At 49.1% G+C, this 22273-nt stretch overlaps 1 protein-coding gene across 11 annotated transcripts in view; it reads right to left on the bottom strand.

Annotated features, from left to right (window-relative positions):
• The window catches only part of adgrb2 (adhesion G protein-coupled receptor B2), a 1298770-nt gene that overhangs the window by 858228 nt on the left and 418269 nt on the right, over window positions 1–22273 (bottom strand). For 9 of the 11 annotated variants that reach the window (XM_038801790.1, XM_038801818.1, XM_038801834.1 and 6 more), the window contains one exon: window positions 2597–2758. The exons of the other annotated variants lie outside the window; for them this stretch is intronic. In XM_038801790.1, coding sequence (XP_038657718.1) covers window positions 2597–2758 — 162 coding nt within the window. The remainder of the gene's footprint in view (window positions 1–2596; window positions 2759–22273) is intronic. 11 annotated transcript variants of the gene reach the window in all.

Below are 22273 nucleotides of genomic sequence, written 5' to 3'. Positions count from 1 at the left end.
AATATGGACAGTGAATAGACATTTCTTTTTTCAGAAAACAAACTATACAAAGATTTATAATAACATAGTCCATTTTAGTTCTTCTTCCTCCACCGAACCTGCTTCTGTTCATCACACTTTATATCTTTTCCCCTGATCTTTATCTCCCTTTCTCTTTCTTTTTGTTTTGCTAGGGCTATTCTTTCTTTTTCTCTTTAATTTTCTCTCCTTTTCTTTTTCCTTGACCTGTATCTCCATTTCTTTTTCTCTTTGTTCTGCTCGGGCTATTCTTTCTTTTTCTCACATTGCCTATTTATGTCGCTTTAATTCTTTTTCATGTTCAAGTTGCTTAATCTGCAACTGGATCTTTGCCATTTCCAATGAGTCAGATTATATCACAGGCAATTATAAACGGGCCTGTGCCCTGGGGGCACTTCTTCCTTCAGCGCCGGCCCCTGTAGGGTTCCGCCATGGCCAGCGTGGAGAAGACATCCCCCTGCGCATGCGCCAGAATAAGCCGGCCTGTCTGCGCATGCGCTGAACCATGCCAGCAGTTCTGCGCATGCACTAACTCACGCAGTCCGACGCGGCGCCAACCCCTCTGGTGCCAGCCTAGCCCCCGGAAATGCGGAGAAATCCGCAACTTTGTAGCCCGACGCCGGAGTGGTTCACGCCGGTTTTTACGCCGGCGTCAGCCCATCGTGCCGATTCGGGAGAATCCAGCCACATATGTTTTTGCATTTTATCAGGTAATGTTAACTGCAATGTTTTTGCCAACTCTAAAAGCCTCTTATTAGTCTCTGTCCGTAAGGTACTGCGTGAGACCGTCTCCACCCCCAAAAACTTCAGAGCCTCTGAAAGAACCATTGTCCACAACACACTCCCTACTTAAACTGAAATACCACACCTGAAAATACCACAATATGCTCACCCCTCACTGTCTTTAAGTTCACTAAGTCAACCTAATAGATAGACTTTTATCCCAGACGAGCCCTCAATTTGTTATGGGCCAGGGTTTAGAGAGCCTCAAAGTGTATCATGGAGTTCCCCTGACCCATAACTTTCAATAGATTGTGGTTATGGGGAGCACACGGGCCTACCTTACAGGTGTGATGTAACAGAGATTAACAGTAGTTTTAAATTAAAACAATGTTTATACGTGAAACCAGTTATCACTTTATAAACCCACAGTAAACATCTTAACAACTATCAACACCAATAAATCCCCCAAAGAATACAGTACCCTGTAAGTAACTCTTAATCTTTCCTTGCAACATTCATAAGACAAAAAAAGAACCCTTTTACAGAAAGGCATCAGGTTCAACTTCTGCACTGAGGCATGTACCACTTTGAAATCCTCAAATGAGCTGAAGACCGTCTGTAGCCTGCAGAGAGAGATCCTTGCAGCTGCTTGCTTTGCCTACAGCTATCCAGCTCTCAAAACAAAACTAAACACACCCTGTAGCTGCAAGTCCAAAGCGAAAGTAAAAGCTGACAGACAGCCCAGCTCCACCCACACTCTGATATCACTGCAGCAATAAACACCCATTTCTTCAAGGTACACCCACTACAGCTATTCCATTATAAACACCCATTTCTTAAAGGTACTCTCACATGACAACTATTTTGGAGATATGCAGAAATATAGGATGTGATCGACCAGCTAGGTTTCGCCAGAATTGGGACAGGATCGAACGCGGCCGATAGATCATGGGAGAGGTCTCCCCCAGGATTCCTGACAGGCGTTACACCTTGTGAGATGGAACCAGGTCTCGCAAGATGTCGCGAGCTGGGTACTGCCCTTCCAGTCTCGCACCATTCAGTGAGTTTAAAAACCCACTTAGCCATGCTGACGCCAGATGGAACAGCCATTCAGCATTTATCGTCCTCGTCGAAGAGACCTCAGCTGAACGCCTATTAGTACTGGTCCCCAGAAACAACAACCAAGCACTTGGAGGATCTTCCAGGCAATTGGAGGTCCCCGGGTGGTCGGCCTCTGGCCAGGCTGGCACCCTGGCACATCTGATACCACCTATGCACCTGGAATTTTCAGCCTGGGATTTCTTAGCAGTGCCATCCAGGTGCCATCCAACATTGTCAACATGCCCAGGTGGTACTGCCCGTCTGGTGAGGCACTGCCAAGCTGGCAGTGCCAAGGTGCCAAGCTTGGGATCGGGCCCAGGGATGTGCTGCTGGTATGTGGTGGGGTGCGGAGGCTGTTAGGGGAGTCCAGGGGTTGCCATGGGGGGGGGGGGGGGGGGGGGGGTCAAGTGATCGGGGCGCCATTAAAAAATGACGCTTAAGAAATTACTCTGAGTGCGGCCTCAGCGGATGTCTCCGCCTAGGTCGGAAATAGCAACAGAATGCCGTTAGATAACGGGGTTGTTCCCGGCACTACAAGCACCGGTAACAATCCCGTTAATCCTGCCCAGACCAGACTCTGATTTTCTTTGGTTAGGTCGCGCCAATTGAGTTAAAGATGGAGATTGTTGTCAACTATTAAGATTTAGTCAGGCTAACCTTTAGAATCTGAAGCAACATGTAAAAATCAGAGGCTGTTATTAAGCAACAATTTTTCGAGTGATAGGTTATTCTATTTAAGAACAAAGGATATTACTTGAGCAGTCCTGATTGAAGCAGTTCCGGGCTTCAGCCTGGTGACCTTTACATTCTGTCCAACCATGGGTCGAAATGCATTTGCGGATTCTCTGTTGCGTTCCATTTGAACATGTTACTGAGCACCTGTTCCATGGTCCCCACTGCTGCCACTGTCCTTCAACTGTCAACAGATAAGCGGAACATAAATTCCATGTTGCATCTTTTCTGGTCACTACTGCCAGGCCTGGAATACATCATTGGTAATACCACTGTATTCTTTTGTAGAAGGGCTTATGAGATAACAAATACTATAGAGCTTTTTCATACGTAGAATTGCGTGCTGCCCTTCCCACCCTCCCTTCGCTATTTGTAATTTATTTATCCCCAAGCAAAACAGAATTAACCAGTCAATATGGATGCAGGTAGCCTGCAATAGCTTGTCAGGTTTACTTTCACTTGGATTTTCCCCTTTCTTGGTAACATTTTCTCGGAAGGTTTGCTGAAATCAGAGTTAAGGTTTTAGGCATAAGTATAAGTGTAAATTGGTTCCGCACCACCCCGATGCTTTGTGAAACCAAACCATCTTGTTCCAGCAGTGTGCAACTTCTTGATGACTGTGGTGTTTCCCAAATACACATAATAAACCAACCTGTATGCAAAGTGAAAAGGAGGCAACAGAGTTAAATCAGTTGAGTTCCAGCCCTGCTGTTCTGTGCATTAATTCATCTACAACAAGTAAACATACTTTCAATTATGAACGACATTTTAGTTTTTTCTATGGAACAGGAGTTAATGTGCAACTGCATTACACTGAATTCTCACATAAAACGCTAAGTGCTGGAAAGGAAACTGTACATACATTTATCAGTCTCATACATTAGATCACTCATTTGATCAAAGTTTAATGTGCCTATGTTGTGAAACAGGTAATCAATCCTGTTTTACATTCTTTTGAAGCAACATCATATAATTTCTTCACAATGCAATTGCAAAAATGAATACCCTATGCAAAGTGTATGGGATCAGAGATTTTTCAGGATTTTACGGTGCCTTAGCCACAGAAATTCCCACCAATTCTCTGTGAAAAAAAAGTCATTTCTAGTGACTTAACTTTCAAACATAGTTGTCTTGAGTAATAGTGAGGTATAAATGATTAAGGTTCTAGACTGCTCTTACAATTGATGGAGGTTATGAGAGACAGCAAACTGGACCCATGATGCCAGGTGTTGCAAATCTATTTGTTCATGAGAAATAGAGCAAATGGAACCCTTGGACACAGGCCACAGTAATGATTAATGTTTGTTACGTTGGTTATGAGAAATTAACAGAGTTTGGATAACTACATGTGGCCCTTTCGAGCCAGAGAGTGAGTAACCAGAACTGACAGAAAACTGAAGAAGATCATGGTTGCTTATGAGAAACTAAGCCTGAATAAATAATGCTCACTGAAGCAAGACTCATCAGAAAATGAGACTGATTATGGTTGTTTATGATAATTTGACATCTTTAAAATTCATTCATGGCATGTAGGCATCTTTACCTAGACCAGCACGTACTACCCAACCCTAATTACCCTTGTGAAGTTGATAGTGAGCTGCTTTCTTGAACCGCTGCAGTCCATGTGCCACGAGAGAGGCAGTTCCAGGATGTTGGTCCACTCCAGGAACGACAATATATTTCCAAGTCAGGTTTGTCAGGAAGCAGGGGTGGCTTTACGTGATCTATATTTGTATTGCTGGATGTTACAAATAAGATATAGTTTAAAATGGATTTAATTTAGTGGTTCTGTGTAGAAAAGGGGACAACTCTCATTAGATTCATCCTAGATAAAGGTGTCCGCCTGTATGGGGACTTTGGTTTCAGTTTAAATAGTGTGTCTGTTCTTTCGGGAAGAAAGGCTCTTGAGTTTAGTTTTGAACTGAACCCATTGCAGCTGGTCTTAGGAAGCTCGTGAGCAAACAGTTCTCAGAGCCCCGCTCGAAGCAGAAAAGCCATACAATGGAGTAATGGGCACAAACGGAAGTCCAAGAAATTAAATGACAGTGAGTTTGAGAAGCTAGAGAATGCAGAGAGATTTCCAGGAATATTGAAGTAAAAGGGAACAAAGTGGAGCTGCAATATAAACAGGGTACTGTTCATTGAAGAAAAAGGGCTTGATTCTCCGGCTTCGTTACACTCTCTCTCATGCGAAACAAGGCCAATGAATAGCGGGAGAGGCCGAAAACGAGAACAGCGGCAGGCACCACTGTGCGATGCAACTGTGTCTCCACCCCGCCCCACCCCTGCACTCATCGGTGAAATCAGGATCTCACCAAAGCAGGACGAGAAACCAATTATCACAACTTAAGCCCTATTTCCATACATTTAACAGGAACCACCCCATATCCAATGGCTTCCCGTCACCGACCAGCCTCTCCAGCAAGTGGTCACACTGGTGCCGATTAGTACTACTTTTTAAAAACATGAAACTGGCGGAAGGGCATATGTGGGGAGCCGAGCAGGTGAGCAGCCATCTTGCCACCTCAGTGCTCCTCGGCAGGGGGTGGGAGACCCTCAGAAGGTACTGGAGGGCACTCTGCAGGGGTCAGCCACCATGGGAAGGTCAGAGGAGCACTGGGGAGGCAAACGCACATGGCACAACCTGCCAACCCCATGATCATGTGTATTTGTTCCCTTGTCCCTGACCGTCTGGCTCACTGACCACCCATAACCCCCACCGACTGCCAAAGGGTACAGGGTCTGGGGTCCGGTGAGGGGAGCCTGCTGCAGCTGGTTGTGCGTGGGCAGGGCATCCTGGGTGGGGGGGGGGGGTGGATCAATGGGTGGATGCTCGAGGTGGCAGACCATGTGCCGACTCCGCTCCACACCTTGAGGACCAGCCTACCCATAAGGCCAAGGAGGGATGCACAGGGGGAGACCCGTGACGGCCCAGGGTGTACGTCGCTGGTCATTTGAACAGATGACGCACAGCGCGTGCCACAGGTGGCTCCACCTCAACAAGGAGGCAGTGCGATACCTGTAAAGTGTCCTCGCAGACTTGCCACCAGATGGAGGAGGAGGAGGACACCCTCTTTCAGTTGCCGTCAAGGTCACTGCAGCCCTGAACGTTTACGCCTCAGGATCATTCCAGGGCTCGAGTGTGGACCTGTGTGGCATCTCACAGGCCACAGCCCACAGGTACATCTGACAAGTCACAGATACCCTGTATGCCTAGGCAGAAACTACACTATCTTTGACATTAAACAAGCTGAAAAGAAAATGCCCGGGCTGCAGGTTTCTCCGCCATTGCTGGGATGCCCCAGGTCCAGAGGAGTATTAACAGAAAGGGGATCCACTCCCTGAATATACAGCACGTGTACGACCACTAGATGTGTGCGCAAGCACCAGATGTGTGCGCGACCAGCAGCATGTGTACACACTTCCTGGGAAGTCTCCATGACAGCTACATCCTGGGGCAGTCAGTCATCCCCAGCCTCTTCAAGGACCATCCCAGGATGGGTGGTTAGCTCTTGGGGATAAGGGTCACCCGCTAAGGACGTGATTAGTGATGCTAATACGAAGGCCGGAGACAGTAGTGTAGACTAAGTACAATGAGGCCCATGTGGCACCCGGGCTGTGAGCGAGCGGTGCCTTGACTCCGCAAGATGCAGATCCGATGCCTCGATCACTCCAGTGGTGCACTCTAGTACCCCTCCTCTGAGGAAGAGCGGAGTAGGAGGGTGAGGATGATGAGACAGCGCTGGACCAGCAGGAACTGGGGGATGAGCCCAGGTAAGAGCCGGAGGCTGCAGGACAGGCGGCACTGTCAGCTGGTCACTGTCGAGGGTAGGGGGGTGATGATAACCCGCAGAGAGCTGAGCACCACTGCTCCTCAATCTATGCCACAGTCTAAGCCCTGCCTGTCTGCTGGGTATTTGCTGAAGCCCATCACCTGTGCCCGAGGAGTGGGGGATGGCTGGAGAGATGGGCCAAGGATTTGAGGTCAGCCCACATTGCGGAAGAAAGTGACAGAGGCATCATTCTGGTTGTGCACAAGGGTGTTTTCTGTGTTTAACAATTCCCCACTCTCCCCCCCACCCCCACCATTCCCCTCCCCCGGTGCCCTCAGGGATCCTCTATGTGCTTTGCCTTCTGGCTCTAGTTGTGTCCCCGGGATCAGTGGTGGAGACAGCCAGCTGCTTACCACATCTGTGGCCTTCGATGTCTCTGGGAGACGTCCTCTGGGGCCTCTGGGACCAGAGGGCCCCGGCTTACTTGTCGACGGCACATGTACAGCCGGGTGCTAATTGTGAGACGCGGCCTCATCAGAGGGGTGGAACTCAGAGCAGCTGGTGGCCACCTTCGCCACTCCATGGCTTGGATCTTGGTTGGCACCCAGAGCCCCGTCCTTCCGGTAGGTGCCTGTAGGGCCCTGGGGTTCACATTGGGACGGATGGACAGCTGGTATGAACACTGGCTGCCCCTGCATCATCTGGCTATGCCAGCCCTGGAAGCTCACCATGGTCTGCACCATTGTGTCGACGCCCTCGGCAATGCTCCTCAGTGACTGCGACATGCTCTACAACGCCTCAGCAATGCCCAACTGTGACTGGAACAAGCTCCGCAGTGCCTTGGCCATTCCAACCTGAAAGTGGGATAATGGACACGTGGACAGTGGGAGGAATGGGTCAGTCAGTAAGGCAATAACAACTTACTTTTGACAGGTGGTTCCTCACCTCTGCGGCATCCGCCAGCATCTGCGTTGGTTACCGCCCTAACCTCGGCCACCCCAGTCGCCTCCAGGGCCTGTTCCTTGAAAGAGGTGAGGATTCCTAAAACTGCACCCCACCACCAGTCTGGTGGAGGGTAGAGTGTGGGGTGGTGGGGTAGGGGCACCCATATGGCCAGTGTCACTCTGCAGAACCAGGGGCCAAGCTGGGTGGTTAGTGGGGTGTGCAACAAGATGGCTGCCATGCAGGCCAGGACAAAGTCGGTCTGTGCCCGGGCACCGCCGCAGACACATGGGGGATCACCTCAGCTCCACGTCTCCTCCCCCCCGTCACTCACACCTCAACCCCGGCAGCCCCCCCTCCTGCCCTCAAGCCAGTCCAGCCAATGTCGGTTCTGACAGCCAACAGTCGCGCCTCTCTGTGTCCTGCCACTTCTTTCTTCCTCATCAGTCACGACGTCGGTTGAAATGAAATGAAAATCGCTTATTGTCACAAGTAGGGTTCAATTAAGTTACTGTGAAAAGCCCCTAGTTGCCACATTCCGGCGCCTGTCCGGAGAGGCTGGTACGGGAATCGAACCGTGCTGCTGGCCTGCCTTGGTCCGCTTTAAAAGCCAGCGATTTAGCCCAGTGAGCTAAACCAGCCCCAAACTTTTTAATCCATTGGGAACTCGGCCCTGGAGGCAGAGAATCATGGGCGCCCCAGAGAATACCGGGTCAGGCCCTGTAATGATATGCAAACGGCGTTTACTGTTTGAGCGTTCCAGAACGCATTAACGCCGCTTCTCCTCCTCCTCCAGGGCAACATGTAGAATAGCGGCTGCCGCCATGGTGGCTGACTGTACCCCCCCCCCCCCCCCCCCCCCCCCGGCAGCCAGGTACCATCGACTGCATGGGCACGACTGTGGGAGGATGGCACCTGGCCAGACGGACGACCTCCATTCCCCCCCACCCCGACACTGCCCCCCCCCCCCCCCACGGCACTCGCTCTCTCTCCCCCCTCTCCAGCACTCGCTCTCTCCCCCCCCCCCACTCCATCCCCCCCTCTCACCCCCCCCCTCCCCCCCTCACCCACATCATTGGAAAATGTCTGACCCATGACCACAGTACCACATCCACCCGGACCATCCCTGCATGTGGCTCTGACACTGCAGCGCACAGTCCCGTCCTCTGCCCAGGGGGATGGAGAGGGCGGCCTAGGTGGAGGAGGGCCACACTCACCTGGGGCCGACGTAAGACCACCCCTTACACACACACACTGGCACTCAACGTACATGACACCCCCGCACGCTTCGGACAGAACACAAAGGCAGCTTCTGTAGGTGTGAAAGTGATTTTAATTACAAACTGTCCATACACGTGCCCTAGCCCCTAAAACACGTCTGTGCCCTGCACCCGTGCCAATTTACTCAGCGTCTAATTGTTTGGCCTTATGGGCCCTTTGACTACGCCCAGGTGGTTCCCCAGGCGGTACAGCAGAACTGGAGATGCACTCCTGTGATTCCTGCCCTGTGACTCGGAATCCCTTTGGCGGCCGTTTCTTGGGGCAGCCCGGCCTAGATGGGCCAGGCTGCGGCTCAGGCGACTGGGATGGCGAGCTGCCAGCCTGTCCTGCCCGCTGCCCACCAGATGCACCTGGGACGGAACGGGGGGCAGTCCGAGTTGCCGCGGTGTTCCGGGGCCCCCCTACAGGGGGATCCGAGATGGGCCCCAGCACCTCCTCCTCCCTCGGGGTGCCCGATGGCCCCCGGGCCTCTACATGGGTCGGGAGTGCGAACAGACCGGCCATCCAACGACCCCCCCCGGCACCTGGCACTGCCAGTCCTGGAGGCCCATGCTGGTATCGACAAGGGTCTGCAGGTTTGCAGCCATGGAGCTGAGGGAGTTGGCCATCCCTGTCTGTGTCTAGGCAAGGCCGGCCAGCACCTAGGCAATGGTGCCGATGCCCTCAGCCATGGCCTGCTGAGACTGGGGTATGGCCTGCTGGGACTGCACCTTGGCCTGCTGGGACTGGACCACTGCCTGCTGGAACAGCGCCTGGCCTGCTGAGACTGGGCCACGGCGTTGAGCGCCTCTGCCATCTGCCGCTGGCTCATGGCTTCCTGTGAGAGGGAAGCCATGTCCTGGACCACACACACCACACTCACGGAACGCCCCAGGCCTCACATCCTGCTCCCCATGTCTGACACCGTCGCACCACTCCCAGACCCTGGACGTCGGCGCACTCCTCCACCTGCGCCTGCAGCTGCTGTGAGCCAGTCATCATCCTCTTCCTTCATCCCAGGTTTGGTGGCTGCATCGGGTCTATGGGTGGGTGTGGTAACTCCAGGAACCCGGGAGCCGTCTGGGCGGCAGATGTTCGCTTGCGCCAGGATGCCCTCCGACCTCCCAGCCCCTTTTCTGCTCCTACCTCCACCTGCTGTACCGGTACGGCTGTGTTGTGCACACCAGTGAGTGTACCAGAAGCCTCATCACAAAAGTGCCCAACCGAGGTGAGTGTCTCTGCGATGGTGGAGGGTGTTGGAGAAAGCAGTGTCGTTGTGGCGTGCACATCGTCAGACTCCGAGTCCATGGTCCCCTGGGGTGGCGCCTCATCTCCACCCGTCCGCTGTGTGTCACTGTCCTGTCTTCCAGTGTCATGTGTGTCGGTGTCCTGGGTAGGGCTGTCCTGGGTCGGAGTGTCCCGGATAGGGCTATCCTGGGTAGGGCTGTCCTGGGTAGGAGTGTCCTGGGTAGGAGTGTCCTGGGTAGGGCTGACCTGGGTGGGGCTGTCCTGGATAGGGGTGTCCTGGGTAGGGGTGTCCTGGGTAGGAGTCTCCTGGATAGGGTTGTCCTGGCTCGGCTGCGACGGGAGCCTGTGGCTGCTCCCCTCGTCGCTCGGTGTCACACGCCTGCGTCGCCGCTCCCGCACAAGACGAGGGCGTCGTCTCCGTGTTGCTCCGGGTCTCTCCCTCTCTCGTGGCCGCCGTGGGGAGGCCTGTGGGCGTCGCACGCCAGAGGGGCCGGGTCTCTCCCTCTCTCGTGGCCACCCTGGGGCATCCTGCGGGAGGTCAGCATCCGCGGGGACGGGTGCTCGATGTTTGGTCCTGCAATACACAATACAGCATGCATGGTTAGACACGCGGGCGGTGATCGGGGGATATGGGGTAGGGGATATGGGGGAGGGAGGATATGGGGGAGGGGGGATATGAGGGAGGGGGAAGGGCCATGGGTAGCTCACTTGCTGGTGGGCCCCCGACCTCTGCATCGGCAACCTCCCGGTCCTCAGGTCCGCCTGCCAGTTCCAGGGCCCTTTCCTCATGAACGGTGAGTAGTATCTCATCAGCTGGGCCCCCTCCAGTCCTCTGACGCTCCCTGTTGTGTGCACGCTTCTCCTGTGGGGGGCAGGCAGGTGGGTGATAGCGGTCAAGGGCAACAGTGTTATAAGACGGGTATATGACTGCACGACAGCAGTTGCGCGTATATTGGCAGAGGTGCGCAGCACATTAGGGTTAGGTTTGGGTTAGCGTTAGGGTTGGTTGCACCTGTGGGTGTGCCGCACATTGGGGGGAGGGGTGGGGGGGTACTCACCCTGGCTGCCCTGACGAGGTCGTTCGCCTTCTTGTGGCACTGGGTGCCTGTCCTCGGTGTCACAGCTACAGCACTGACGGCCCCTGCCACCTCCCTCCACAGGCGCCGGCTGAGCCGTGGGGCGACCCTGCAGCCATGTCCGGGTTACAGGGCCTCCCTCCTCTCCTGTACTGCATCCAGGAGCGCCTCGATGTCACGCTTCTCGATCCTCGGGGCTGTGCGGCGGCCGGCCATCTTCGCAGGTCTTCCGGGGGGGGGGGGGGGGGAAACGGACCATCTTTTGTGCTGTGACGCCGCGCGGCGTTCATTACGCGTCCACGGCGGGTGACACCGTCGCGAATGGCGTCACGCCACCGCTAGCCCAGTCGGGCCCGGAGACTTCGCGACGTTTGAGGGGGACCGACGCCGGAGTGATCCGTGCCGTTTGTGGCGCCGGTTCCCGGCCATCGCGCCATTTTGGGAGAATCCCGCCCCATGTCTCCATAATCCCGATTATATCATAATCACTGACGTCTATTTGCGCGATTAGTTCAACCAATTTCTTGTGAATGGTCTGCGCATTAAGGCGCATACTCCATTCTTTTTACAAAAATTTAGAGTACCCAATTATTTTTTTTTCCAACTAAACGGCAATTTAGAACGGCCAATTCTCCTAACCTGCACATCTTACATCTTTGGGTTCTGGGGGTGAAACCCACACAGACATGGGGAGAATGTGCAAACTCCACACGAACAGTGACCCAGGGCCTGGTACAAAACCAGGTCCTCAGTGACGTAGGCAGCAGTGCTAACCACTGTGCCACGTTCTGTCCGTAAGATGTTCTTTTTAACATTACTTGGCTCACTCCCAATATTTTTAACTGAGGCCCTTTTTTAAATTGGCCCTTGGTTTCTCTGCCTATCACTTCTTATTCCCCTTATTGTCTTTGTCATTGTTTGCTCCTCCTCTGACTCCTTGCACAGGTTCCCATCCCCTGCCATTTTAGTTTAAACCCTCCCCGACCACTTCAGAAAATGCTCTTGTTATGGGCCAGGGTTTAGAGAACCCCAAAGTGTATTATGGAGTTCACCTGACCCACAAATTTTACTAGATTGTGGTATGGGGAGCACAAAGCCCACTCTACAGATGTGGTGCAGCAGAAACTTAAAAGTAATTTTTAAAGAAAAACAATGTTTATTCTATGAACTCAGTTCACCTTTTTAAAACATACAGTGGACAGCCGAGCAACCATCAATTCAAATACACCCCCCAAAGAATACAACCCTCTAAGAAGCACATCAGGTTTAAATTCTCTACTGAGTGCAGTTATCACTCTGAATTCACCAAATGGTCCAGAACATCTTTAAATGGCAGACAGATCCAAATTACACCTTCTTTGGCTGGCTTCAGCTCTAACACTAAAACTAAACCAAAAAATACAGACACACCCAAGCTTTTCCTCAAAGCGAACCCAAAAAGCAGAGCCAGAGCTCAGCTCCACCCACACTCTGACATTAGAACGGAGAAGGATGAGGGGCGACTTGATAGAGGTTTATAAGATGATCAGGGGAATAGATAGAGTAGACAGTCAGAGACTTTTTCCCCGGGTGGAACACACCATTACAAGGGGACATAAATTTAAGATAAATGGTGGAAGATATAGAGGGGATGTCAGAGGTAAGTTCTTTACCCAGAGAGTAGTGGGGGCATGGAATGCACTGCCTGTGGTAGTAGTTGAGTCGGAAAAGTTAGGGACCTTCAAGCGGCTATTGGATAGGTACTTGGATTAGGGTAGAATAATGGAGTGTAGGTTAACTTCTTAAGGGCAGCACGGTAGCATTGTGGATAGCACAATTGCTTCACAGCTCCAGGGACCCAAGTTCGATTTCGACTTGGGTCACTGTCTGTGTGGAGCCTGCACATCCTCCCCGTGACTGCGTGGGTTTCCTCCGGGTACTCCGGTTTCCTCCCACAGTCCAAAGATGTGCAGGTTGGGTGGATTGGCCATGAAAAATTGTCCAAAATTCTATGATTAACCTAGGACAAAAGTTCGGCGCAACATCGTGGGCCGAAGGGCCTGTTCTGTGCTGTATTTCATTAAAAAAAAAAATTTTTTAAATCACTGCAGCCACTTGAGCAGACAAAAACTTCTTAAAGTGACATTCCATGACACGCTAGCAAATATAGGTTTTTATTTAATTCAAATTCTATAATCTGCCGTACTGGGATTTAAACCCTGATCTCTGGATCATTAACATGGGTCTCTGAATTACCAGACCAGTCAGGAGGAAGCCCTTGGAAGGAGTAATCTACAGGTCCCCAAACAGTAGTTCTACAGTGGGGCGCAGTATAAACCAGAAAATACTGGGGGCTTGCAAGAAAGGTATGGCAATAATAATGGGTGATTTTAATGTGCACATAGACTGGATGAATCAAATTAGCAAGGGTAACCTGGAGGCAGAGTCCATTGAATGCATTAGAGATTGTTTCCTGGAACAATATGTTGGGGAATCAACCAGGGAGGAGACTACTCTCAATTTGGTATTTTGTCATGAGGAAGGATTAATTAATGACCTCATAGTTAAGGATCCTTTCGGGAGGAGCGACCAAAGTATGGTAGAATTCAAGGTTCAGTTTGTGGGCGAGGAAGTGGAGTCTCACGCCAGTTAACAAAGGAATTACATAGGCTTGAGGTCAGATTTGGCCCGTATAGACTGGACATGAAGGCTAAAAGGGAGGACAGCTGATGAGCAGTGGCAGTTGTTTAAGGCGATACTCAATTCCTCACAACTAAAATATATCCCAGTGAGGAAGAAAGATGGGAGGAGGGGTAAAAACCATCATGGCTAAACAAGGAGATCAAGGACATTCTAAAGACAAAAACTAAGTTGTATCATATTGCAAAGACCAATGGCAGGCTGGAAAATTGGGAAACTTTCAAACATAAACAAAGAGATACTAAAAAAGTAATTAAAAAAGCTTAGGTAAATTACAAAAAAAACTAGCACAGAATGTCAAAAAGGATAGCAAAAGCTTCTACAGGTACATAAAAGGGATGAGATTTAAGAAGGGGAATGTTGGCCCCTTGGAAGATTAAACTAGGGAGCTAATAGTGGGGAACACAGAAATGGCAGAAGTATTAAATTAATAATTTGCCTAAGTTTTCACGGTGGAAAACACTAGTGCATTCCTACAGGAACGGGCAATTCAGAGGTAATAGAAAGGGTGGAACTTGGAACAATCAGCATGAATAGGGAAATGGTATTCAACAACTTCTTGGGATTGAGGGCATACAAGTCTACACGGCCTGATGCCCTACACCCTCGGGTGTTAAAGGAAGTGGCAGCAGAGGTAGTGGATCCATTTGTTATCGTATTCCAAAATTCCATGGACACGGGAATGGTTCCACTGGATTGGGAAAATGCTAATATAATGCCCTTATTCAAATAGGGAGGGAGGCAGAATGTGTGAAATTACAGACCAGTTAGTTTAACATCTGTTGTTGGAAAATTGTTAGAATCAATTATCAAGGACGTAATATCAGAACATTTGGAAAGCCAAAGTGCTGTCCATCAGAGTCAGCATGGTTTTATGAAGGGCAAACCATGTTTGACTAATTTGCTTGAGTTCGTCGAAGACGTAACAAGAAATTGGATAATGGGAGTCCTATAGATGTAGTATATTCGGAAGGAGTTTGATAAGGTGCCGCACAGAAAGTTAATTCACAAGGTGAGATCACATGGGATTCGGGGTAACTTATTAGTTTGGATAGAAGACTCGTTGACGGACAGGAGACAGAGAGTCAGGATAAATGAGTCTTTTTCTGGACGGCAAGATGTAACTAGTCGGGTGCCACAGGGTTCAGTCCTTGGGCCCTAGCTGTTTACAATCTATATTAATAACATGGATACAGGAATAGAAGGATCTATAGCCAAATTTGCAGATGATTGGGACAGTAAGTCGCAATGCGGAAACAAGAACCTTACAAAGGTTAGGAGAGTGGGTCAAAATGTGACAGATGGGGTTAAACATGGATAAGTATGAAGTCATGCATTTTGGTTGAAAAAATAGAAAAGCAACTTATTATCTAAATGGGGAGAGACGTTGGGGTGCCCTGATGCAGACGGACCTGTATTTCCTTGTGCTTGAGTCACAGAAAACAGGCATGCAGGAGCAGCAGATAATAAAGAAAGCAAATGGAATGTAGGCATCTACAGCAAAAGGAATCGAGTACAAAGGTAAGGAAGTGTTGTTGCAGCTATACAAGGCATTGGTAAGACCACACCTGGAGTATTGTGCACAGTTTTTGTCCCCTTATTTGAAGAAAGATGTAGTGGCATTGGAGGCAGTTCAGAGGAGGTACATTAGATTGATTCCAGAGATGAGGGGTTTGTCGTATGAGGAGAGATTGAACAGTTTAGGCCGATACTCTCTAGAGTTTAGAAGAATGAGGGGAGATCTAATTGAGGTATAAAAGATGCTAAAAGGTATGGATAAAATGGACGTGGAGCTTCCTCTTGAGGGGCATTCTAAAACGAGAGGTCATAATCTTAGAATAAGAGGTCGCAAATCTAAAACAGATTTGAGGAAAAACTATTGTTATAGACCAGTGTTTCAAAACTCCAAAGTATATCATGGAGTTCACCTGACCTACAACTGTTTATCAAATTTGGCTAGGATGAGCACAAGAGCCTGCCTGTCAGGTATTCTTCAACAGAGTTCTTAGGCGCTTTTAATCAAAAAAAAACTTTATTCTATGAATTTAGTTAAAATTTGTATAACCACACACATGCAAATGTTTTATCAACTACAAACATAAATACCCCACACAGCTACAGTAATCTATTTATAACCCTTAATGAATCCCCCTTAAGTGTTCGAATGTAATAACAGGATCCAAATAAAAACCAGACCCACTTTTCAAAGGTGTAGCCCAGCATATGGCACTCTTCCTGGTATAAGACATGGTATTGATACACTTGTTTTATTTCCAACAAGCAGGTTTGAATTCCTTCCAGAAGACAATTATTTATTTAAGTTATCAAGAAGTCTGGAGACAGCTTTTAAAATGAAGATAGAGAAACCCTTCTTTCAACCTGTGCAATACAAACCAGTCCAAACTCAAAGCAAAAGTAAAAAAGTCAAAAGCGAAAGTAAATTCACAGAGCCACAACCCAGCTCCACCCACACAATGACATCACTAAAACCCTGTGATAAGACAAAAACATTTCTTAAAGGGACACTACTTCTTTCAAAGGGTTGTGAATTTGTGGAATTCGCTACCCCAGAGTGCAATGGATGCAGGGATCGTGAGTAAATTTAAAGACAGAGTTTTAATTGGTAATGGGTTGAAGAGTTATGGAGGATGGGCAGGATGGTGGAGTTGAGGCCAGGATGGGATCAGCCATGATTACATTGAAGGTGTTAGGCTCAGGAGGCTAAATTGCCTCTTCATCTTATTTGAGGAAAGATGTTGTGGCATTGATGGCAGTTCAGAGCAGGTACACTAGATTGATTCCTGAGATGAGGGGTTTGCCTACTCCCACTCCAACGTCATGTGTTCTCAGGAGGATATGCTCTGGCTGATTTCGCAATCCAGCTCTTGGTCTTACACATTATAGGTAGCAGATGAGGAACATTTCAGCTACGATAGAACGGCAGAGCAGACTCGATGGGCAGAATGGCCTGATTCTGCTCCTTTCTCTTATGAACTTATATGCCACCACTGCCCACCTTGTTAACGAACTACAAGGGCCTTGGGATAAGGCTCACTGGAGTAAAATTTACCATGGTTGTTTATGATAAGCTAAAAGTGAGAAAGAGTACTCAGAGCCTTGAAGGTAGGTCACTGTAGATTGCAGCTGGTCATGGTTATTATAATGGAACAATTTTGTCCAATAGAAGTCGTTGAATCACCATAGGTGTGGCAACAAACATATTTATTGATTGTAACACAAAATGCCCGACCTACACACATGATATAGGTAAATGCACTTCACTTGTATATATTGAAACAAATATCTGGCACAACCAAGGAATTAAAGCACTAATAACTATCATAAAACAATCTGACGCTTTGTTTTTCATTTTGCAATGTTAACAACAAATGTGCAGAAGTATTCAAGTAACTATGCATAAGTTGTGTGAATATAGTAGTGAGACCATTTGCTCAATGCTCAAGGGTCTATTATTCCTTTTTTATTTAACACATCTGAATTTCTGAATTTGCCATACACATGTAGCTTGTACCTGATGTACTGAACGACACCTTGATAAAATAAGTGAGTATCTGAGCTTTCTGGAGACAGGTTCTACTGTAGCTTCATATTACTCAAGCTATTTATCAAGGAAGCAAAGAGAAAGATTAAATGACCTCAGGGACACAGACATCACTACAGGCTGATGAAATCCAGATTGTCTTCTTTCTTATCTTTTTCCTGTCGTGATTTCCATTTCTTTTCCAATTTTCCAAGTTGGATTTTCTCAAAAACTTTATAGTACTTTTTACTGTAGATGAATATCTTTGAGATCAGAGGTGATGACTTTTATTCAGACATGACTGTAATAGTCATATTAATTAAAAGCGATAGACTACAGCTACAAGTAATTGTAGACACCGCTCAAAATCAGTATCCAAAAGAAGAGAATAGTATTTGGGTGTAACGATAACAGATTGTGAATAATTCTTTTTAAGCAAGAATTAAACCTTACATTTACTACTTCCACAAGGAGCTCTGCATCAGTAGTGTCTCCAAGGGACAATAATGTATTTCAAAATTAATATAAGAATTTTTATGACTTTTTGTGATAAATATCCTATCTCTGAATTTGGTTGAAGTGTCATGACAGTCCTTTGAAATACTTCAATATACAAAAAACAAATCTTATCTTGTTGGGTCACACAAATCAGACTTGGAAATATATTGCTGTTCCTTCACCATCATGGGTCAAAATCCTAGAACAGCCTACCCACCATCACAAGGACCGCTACAATTCAAGAAGGTATCTCATCTCTATTTGCTTTTGCTCCAGGTATGAATAATAAAAAAATGTTCAATTGTGCTTCATAATATCTACACTTTTTTCTTCACTCTGGTAAATTTCTATTAATAAAAGCCTTGCAAGACACTTCAACAGCTTGTAAAGGACTGTTAAACAAAGTAATTGGCAAGGCATTAATTCCATCTGCCCATGAATTTTACGTATGTGACTTTTCAGAGATTTCAGTGCAATAAAATAATGAAATGTTCCCTCAAAACTTCATCACATCAATAAAAATATAATGCAAATGGCTGGGCTTGGATTGTGGCAGATATTGAGTTAAAATTCTACAGCAAGCTGGAGAATAGAGCAGTACAAAAATAACTTTGGAGTTTAATCCAGGTCGGGCTAAACTGATGCAACTGCAAATAATGGACAGGGTTCTCTGGCCGCATCTGCCCGGCGACTGGAGAAACCCGCCCAATGTCCATTGTATGCAGCAGCCCGTGGCGTTTTTGTAGTGGGTGGGCAGGAAAATTCAGCCATATGTTTTTACTGTTAGAATCCATAGAATCCTTACAGTGCTGAAAGAGGCCATTTGGCCATTGAGTGTGCACCGATCCTCCAAAAGAGCACTCCACCCAGGTCCACTCTCCCGTCCTACCCCCGCAATCCTGCACGTTGATCATGGTCAACTCACCTAACCTGCGCATCTTTGGACACAAAGGAGCAATTTAGCATGACCAATCCACCGATCCTGTGCATCCATAATTATGAGGGGAAGAGATAGTATGGATAAAATTGTTTCCTTTGGTAGATAATTCTAGAACCAGGAGACATAAAGTGCGATTTTCTGGCCTCATTAAGCTCTTGCTCAAGCGAAACGAGACTGATGAATAGCGAGAGAGGCAGAAAACGAGAACCGTGTCAGGCGACAAACAGTTTGTGATGGAGTCGGTCTGCTCCCATAGGCGAAATCGGGATCTCAGCGTAGCGTGGTGACCACTTAAGACCAATTTCCTTACAATTAACGGGAGCCACCCCTTATCCTACGGCCTCCAGTCATCCATCGGCCTCCCCATAACTGGTCACGCTGTCAGTGATTAAAAAGTACTCCTTTTTTAAAACGTGAACCAACAGAAGGGGTTCTGTGGGGAGCCGAGGTGAGTAGCCATCTTTGCTCACTAGCAAAGTGCCTAGGGGCACTGGGCTTGCCACCCAGTTATGTTGAGGGAATGGAACCCCTTTTGGTTAACATAGGGCACCACAGATGGCCAGTGAGTGCAGAGCGACATGCGTGGCATCAAAAGGGGTTCCAGCCCCTCAACATACAGCTCGTGTGCGACCACCAGATGAAGATACTGCACGTTTGTGTGCACTCTACTCGGGCGGTGCCAATGACAGCTACATCCTGGGGCAGTCGGTCATCCCTGGCCTCTTCGTGGAGCATCCCAGGATTGGCAGCTGCCTCTTGGGGATTAAGGAGTACCCGCTGAGGACCTGGCTAATGACACCAGTACGAAGACCGGTGACCGAAACGGAGACCTGACAAGGGTCATGCAAACCCGAGGGGTCAGATAGACCCTGATACCCAGGATGTAGCCTGGTCTTTCACCACCACCACCTCCCCCCCCCCCCCCCCCCCCCCCCAGTCCCATTTTTTCCCACCCTCGCAGGATATGCGTCACATCACTCCAGGATGCTGGGATTGTGCCGGCACCATCAGCAGGTCTCTGTTAAGGGAAGGGGGTGATGATAACCCGCAGAGAGCTGAGCGCCGGTGCTGCTCAATCTTTGCCATAGTCTGACCCTTGCTTGTCTGCTGAGTGCTTGCTCACGCCCATCAACTGGAGGCAGTGTGCCCGGGGATGGGGGGGGGGGATGTCTGGAGAGATGGGCCAAGGGGTCGGAGCTTGGCCCGCATTGCGGAAGAAAGTGACTGAAGCATCAAGGGTGATTAATGTGGAATGCAATTCCTCACTCTCCTGATGGGTCCTCGATGTACCTTGCCTCGTTAGCTCTACCGCTACGTTTTGCTAACTTTCCAGGATGCACCTCAGAGGTGGAGGCAGCCAGCTGCTTATCTCGTCCCGTGGCCTTTGATGCCCCTGGCGGGCGTCCTCTGGGGCCAGAGGGTCCCGGTCCACTTGTCGACGGCACATGCACAGCCGTGTCACCTTATCCGGTGTGCTGGCTGCAGTTAAGAGGCTGGATTCTCTGTTTGCCAACGCCAAAATCGTGAACGCGATTGGGCGGAGAATAGCTTCCGATGCCAAAATGGCACTAGACACCAGTTTGACGCCAAATCGGGATGCTCCGGCAGAGCAATGGGTGCCAGGCACACTAATGATATGCCTATTTTATTTTCAGCCCACGCAGCGAGTGGACCACCTCTGAAGAACCAAGTTCCCAATGGCACGGTTTACTTCTGCTCTCACAAATCCTGAACCTGGAAAGAGATCCTTGGAAAGAGCACCCCACCCGAGCCCACACCTCCATTCCATCCCAGCAACCCCATCTAACCACATCTTCAACCTCCCCCCCACCCCCCCGATCAGACTCCCACCTTCACCATCACTGTGCGTGGGGATCACCCCACCTTCCACTGAATAGGGGGTGGTCGCTCACCAAACACACACCCTGGTCCTGTCATCTGTGCTTGGACACCCAACATATCACCAACCTGTTCTTGCTGGTTCTGATCCACTGGTCTATTCAGACCTAGGAGGTAGCCCCTTCCTAGGGATACGCTCTCATCCTGTCATCATTTCTTGGACACCCGACATATTGCCATATCTGTTGTTGCTGGTCCTAACCCACCAGCCTATCCAGTCCTAGGGAGTAGCTCCTTCCTAGGAATACACACTCCTGTTCTTCAACACACTCAGATAGTGGAGTAATGGCATTTCCCTTGCCCTACCAGAGGGCCCACGGAACTATTCAAAACGTTCGGGTAGTGGAGTAAGGGCATTTCCGTCACACTACTCGGGGTCCCAACACATTCTTCACCCACCACGGATCATACGCACCTCTCTAACCAATAACTCCTCCTTCCCTCCGACCCCCACTATCTGGAATGGCTACTTACAGTACCAAACACTTGGGCAGGTCTCAGATCAAAACCGTTGCCCCATACCCCACCGTTTGGTTGTGGGACGGAAAATGCATTCAGTGACTCAGGTCACAACTCATCCTCTTCTTCACTCTTCTACAGAGGTCCCTTTGGACCGATCCCACATGCTATTTACGATTAACAACCCTATGGTGATTGCTGCTGTGAATGAACTGGTTGCCCTTCAATTCAACCCCCCTGCTCAGGTCAGATCTCTGTTCTCCTGGGGCGAAACTGTATACAGCTGGCCGCTCTGGAGTTCGGCTGGTTAAGCCAGACCTCAGCTAGTATATGGTTACGTTAAGAAGAGGGTGATCGAATACAGGTTCCGACCACTCCAAGCCTCAGCCAAGAGAAGACTGTGTTGGGTTTGCACATATTTAGGTGAAATGCGGAATGTGGGGGAGGAAGTCATGCATGGTGACAGTATGATAGAATGAACGCAGACATTAGGAGTGCAATAATGACAGAAACTATCCTTGATCCCCCAGCAACCCCAGAATGTCACCCAGCAGATGCAGAAGACACAGCCAGAACTTGGTGGGATGATTCCTTGGATCGGGCTTGTACTTTCGGATACACCCCATTGTTCGGCTCCACCTCCACCTGACTGTCATGCTGATCAGGTTTACCTTGATCTACCTCATCATCCTCACAGTTCAATTCCGGAGGTGGACAGCAGAGATCACGGAGCACCAGGACATGGGACTCATGGTTACTGCACGGGCCCCTTTAATCCCCAGGGACTGATATTTGTTTTGCACTGTGTATCCAGGTTGTCTTGGATATGACCTTTGTAGAACTGTTAATTTTTAAAGCCAGCTTGTTTATATTGATCTGCACTACCGTCTGTATGTTCTGCAGTTTGTACAGGACAGTATCTCTCCACTTCTCCACTTTTCGATATTGTCCCACTTCTGCATTAGACTGCCAATTGTATCTTACAGTAAAGGCACTTCCATTTCTCTGACCGTATAAGGTCTGTTATGGGATATATATTCAGATTTGTCTTCGTTATTCGTGTATTCTGTATCAGGGAATTGTGCATGTAGAGCTAGGGTCCTACCTGACGGACAGGTGACTGGTGATGCAGGGCATGTATTGGTCTGAGTGTGTGATCCACCACGCTTCGCCTTAAGGATCAGGAGGGGGATCTGTGGACTCCTGAAATGACCGCCCGCAAAGACATTGGACACCACATGAACACGACGGGCTGCAGCTTGCAAATGTACAAAGGCTGCAGTCCAGATGGTGCCTCGGGACATGGTGGTTGAACGCAGGAGGGGGCCATTCAGACCCTCTAGTCTGCTCCACCATTAACTCTCTCAACCACCGACAGCAACAG

This window comes from Scyliorhinus canicula, chromosome 1, assembly GCF_902713615.1.
Source record: "Scyliorhinus canicula chromosome 1, sScyCan1.1, whole genome shotgun sequence".
NCBI classification, from domain to species: Eukaryota; Metazoa; Chordata; class Chondrichthyes; order Carcharhiniformes; family Scyliorhinidae; genus Scyliorhinus; species Scyliorhinus canicula.
The sequence above is the reverse complement of the archived record's forward strand: the minus strand, read 5'-3'. Positions and strand labels throughout refer to the sequence as shown.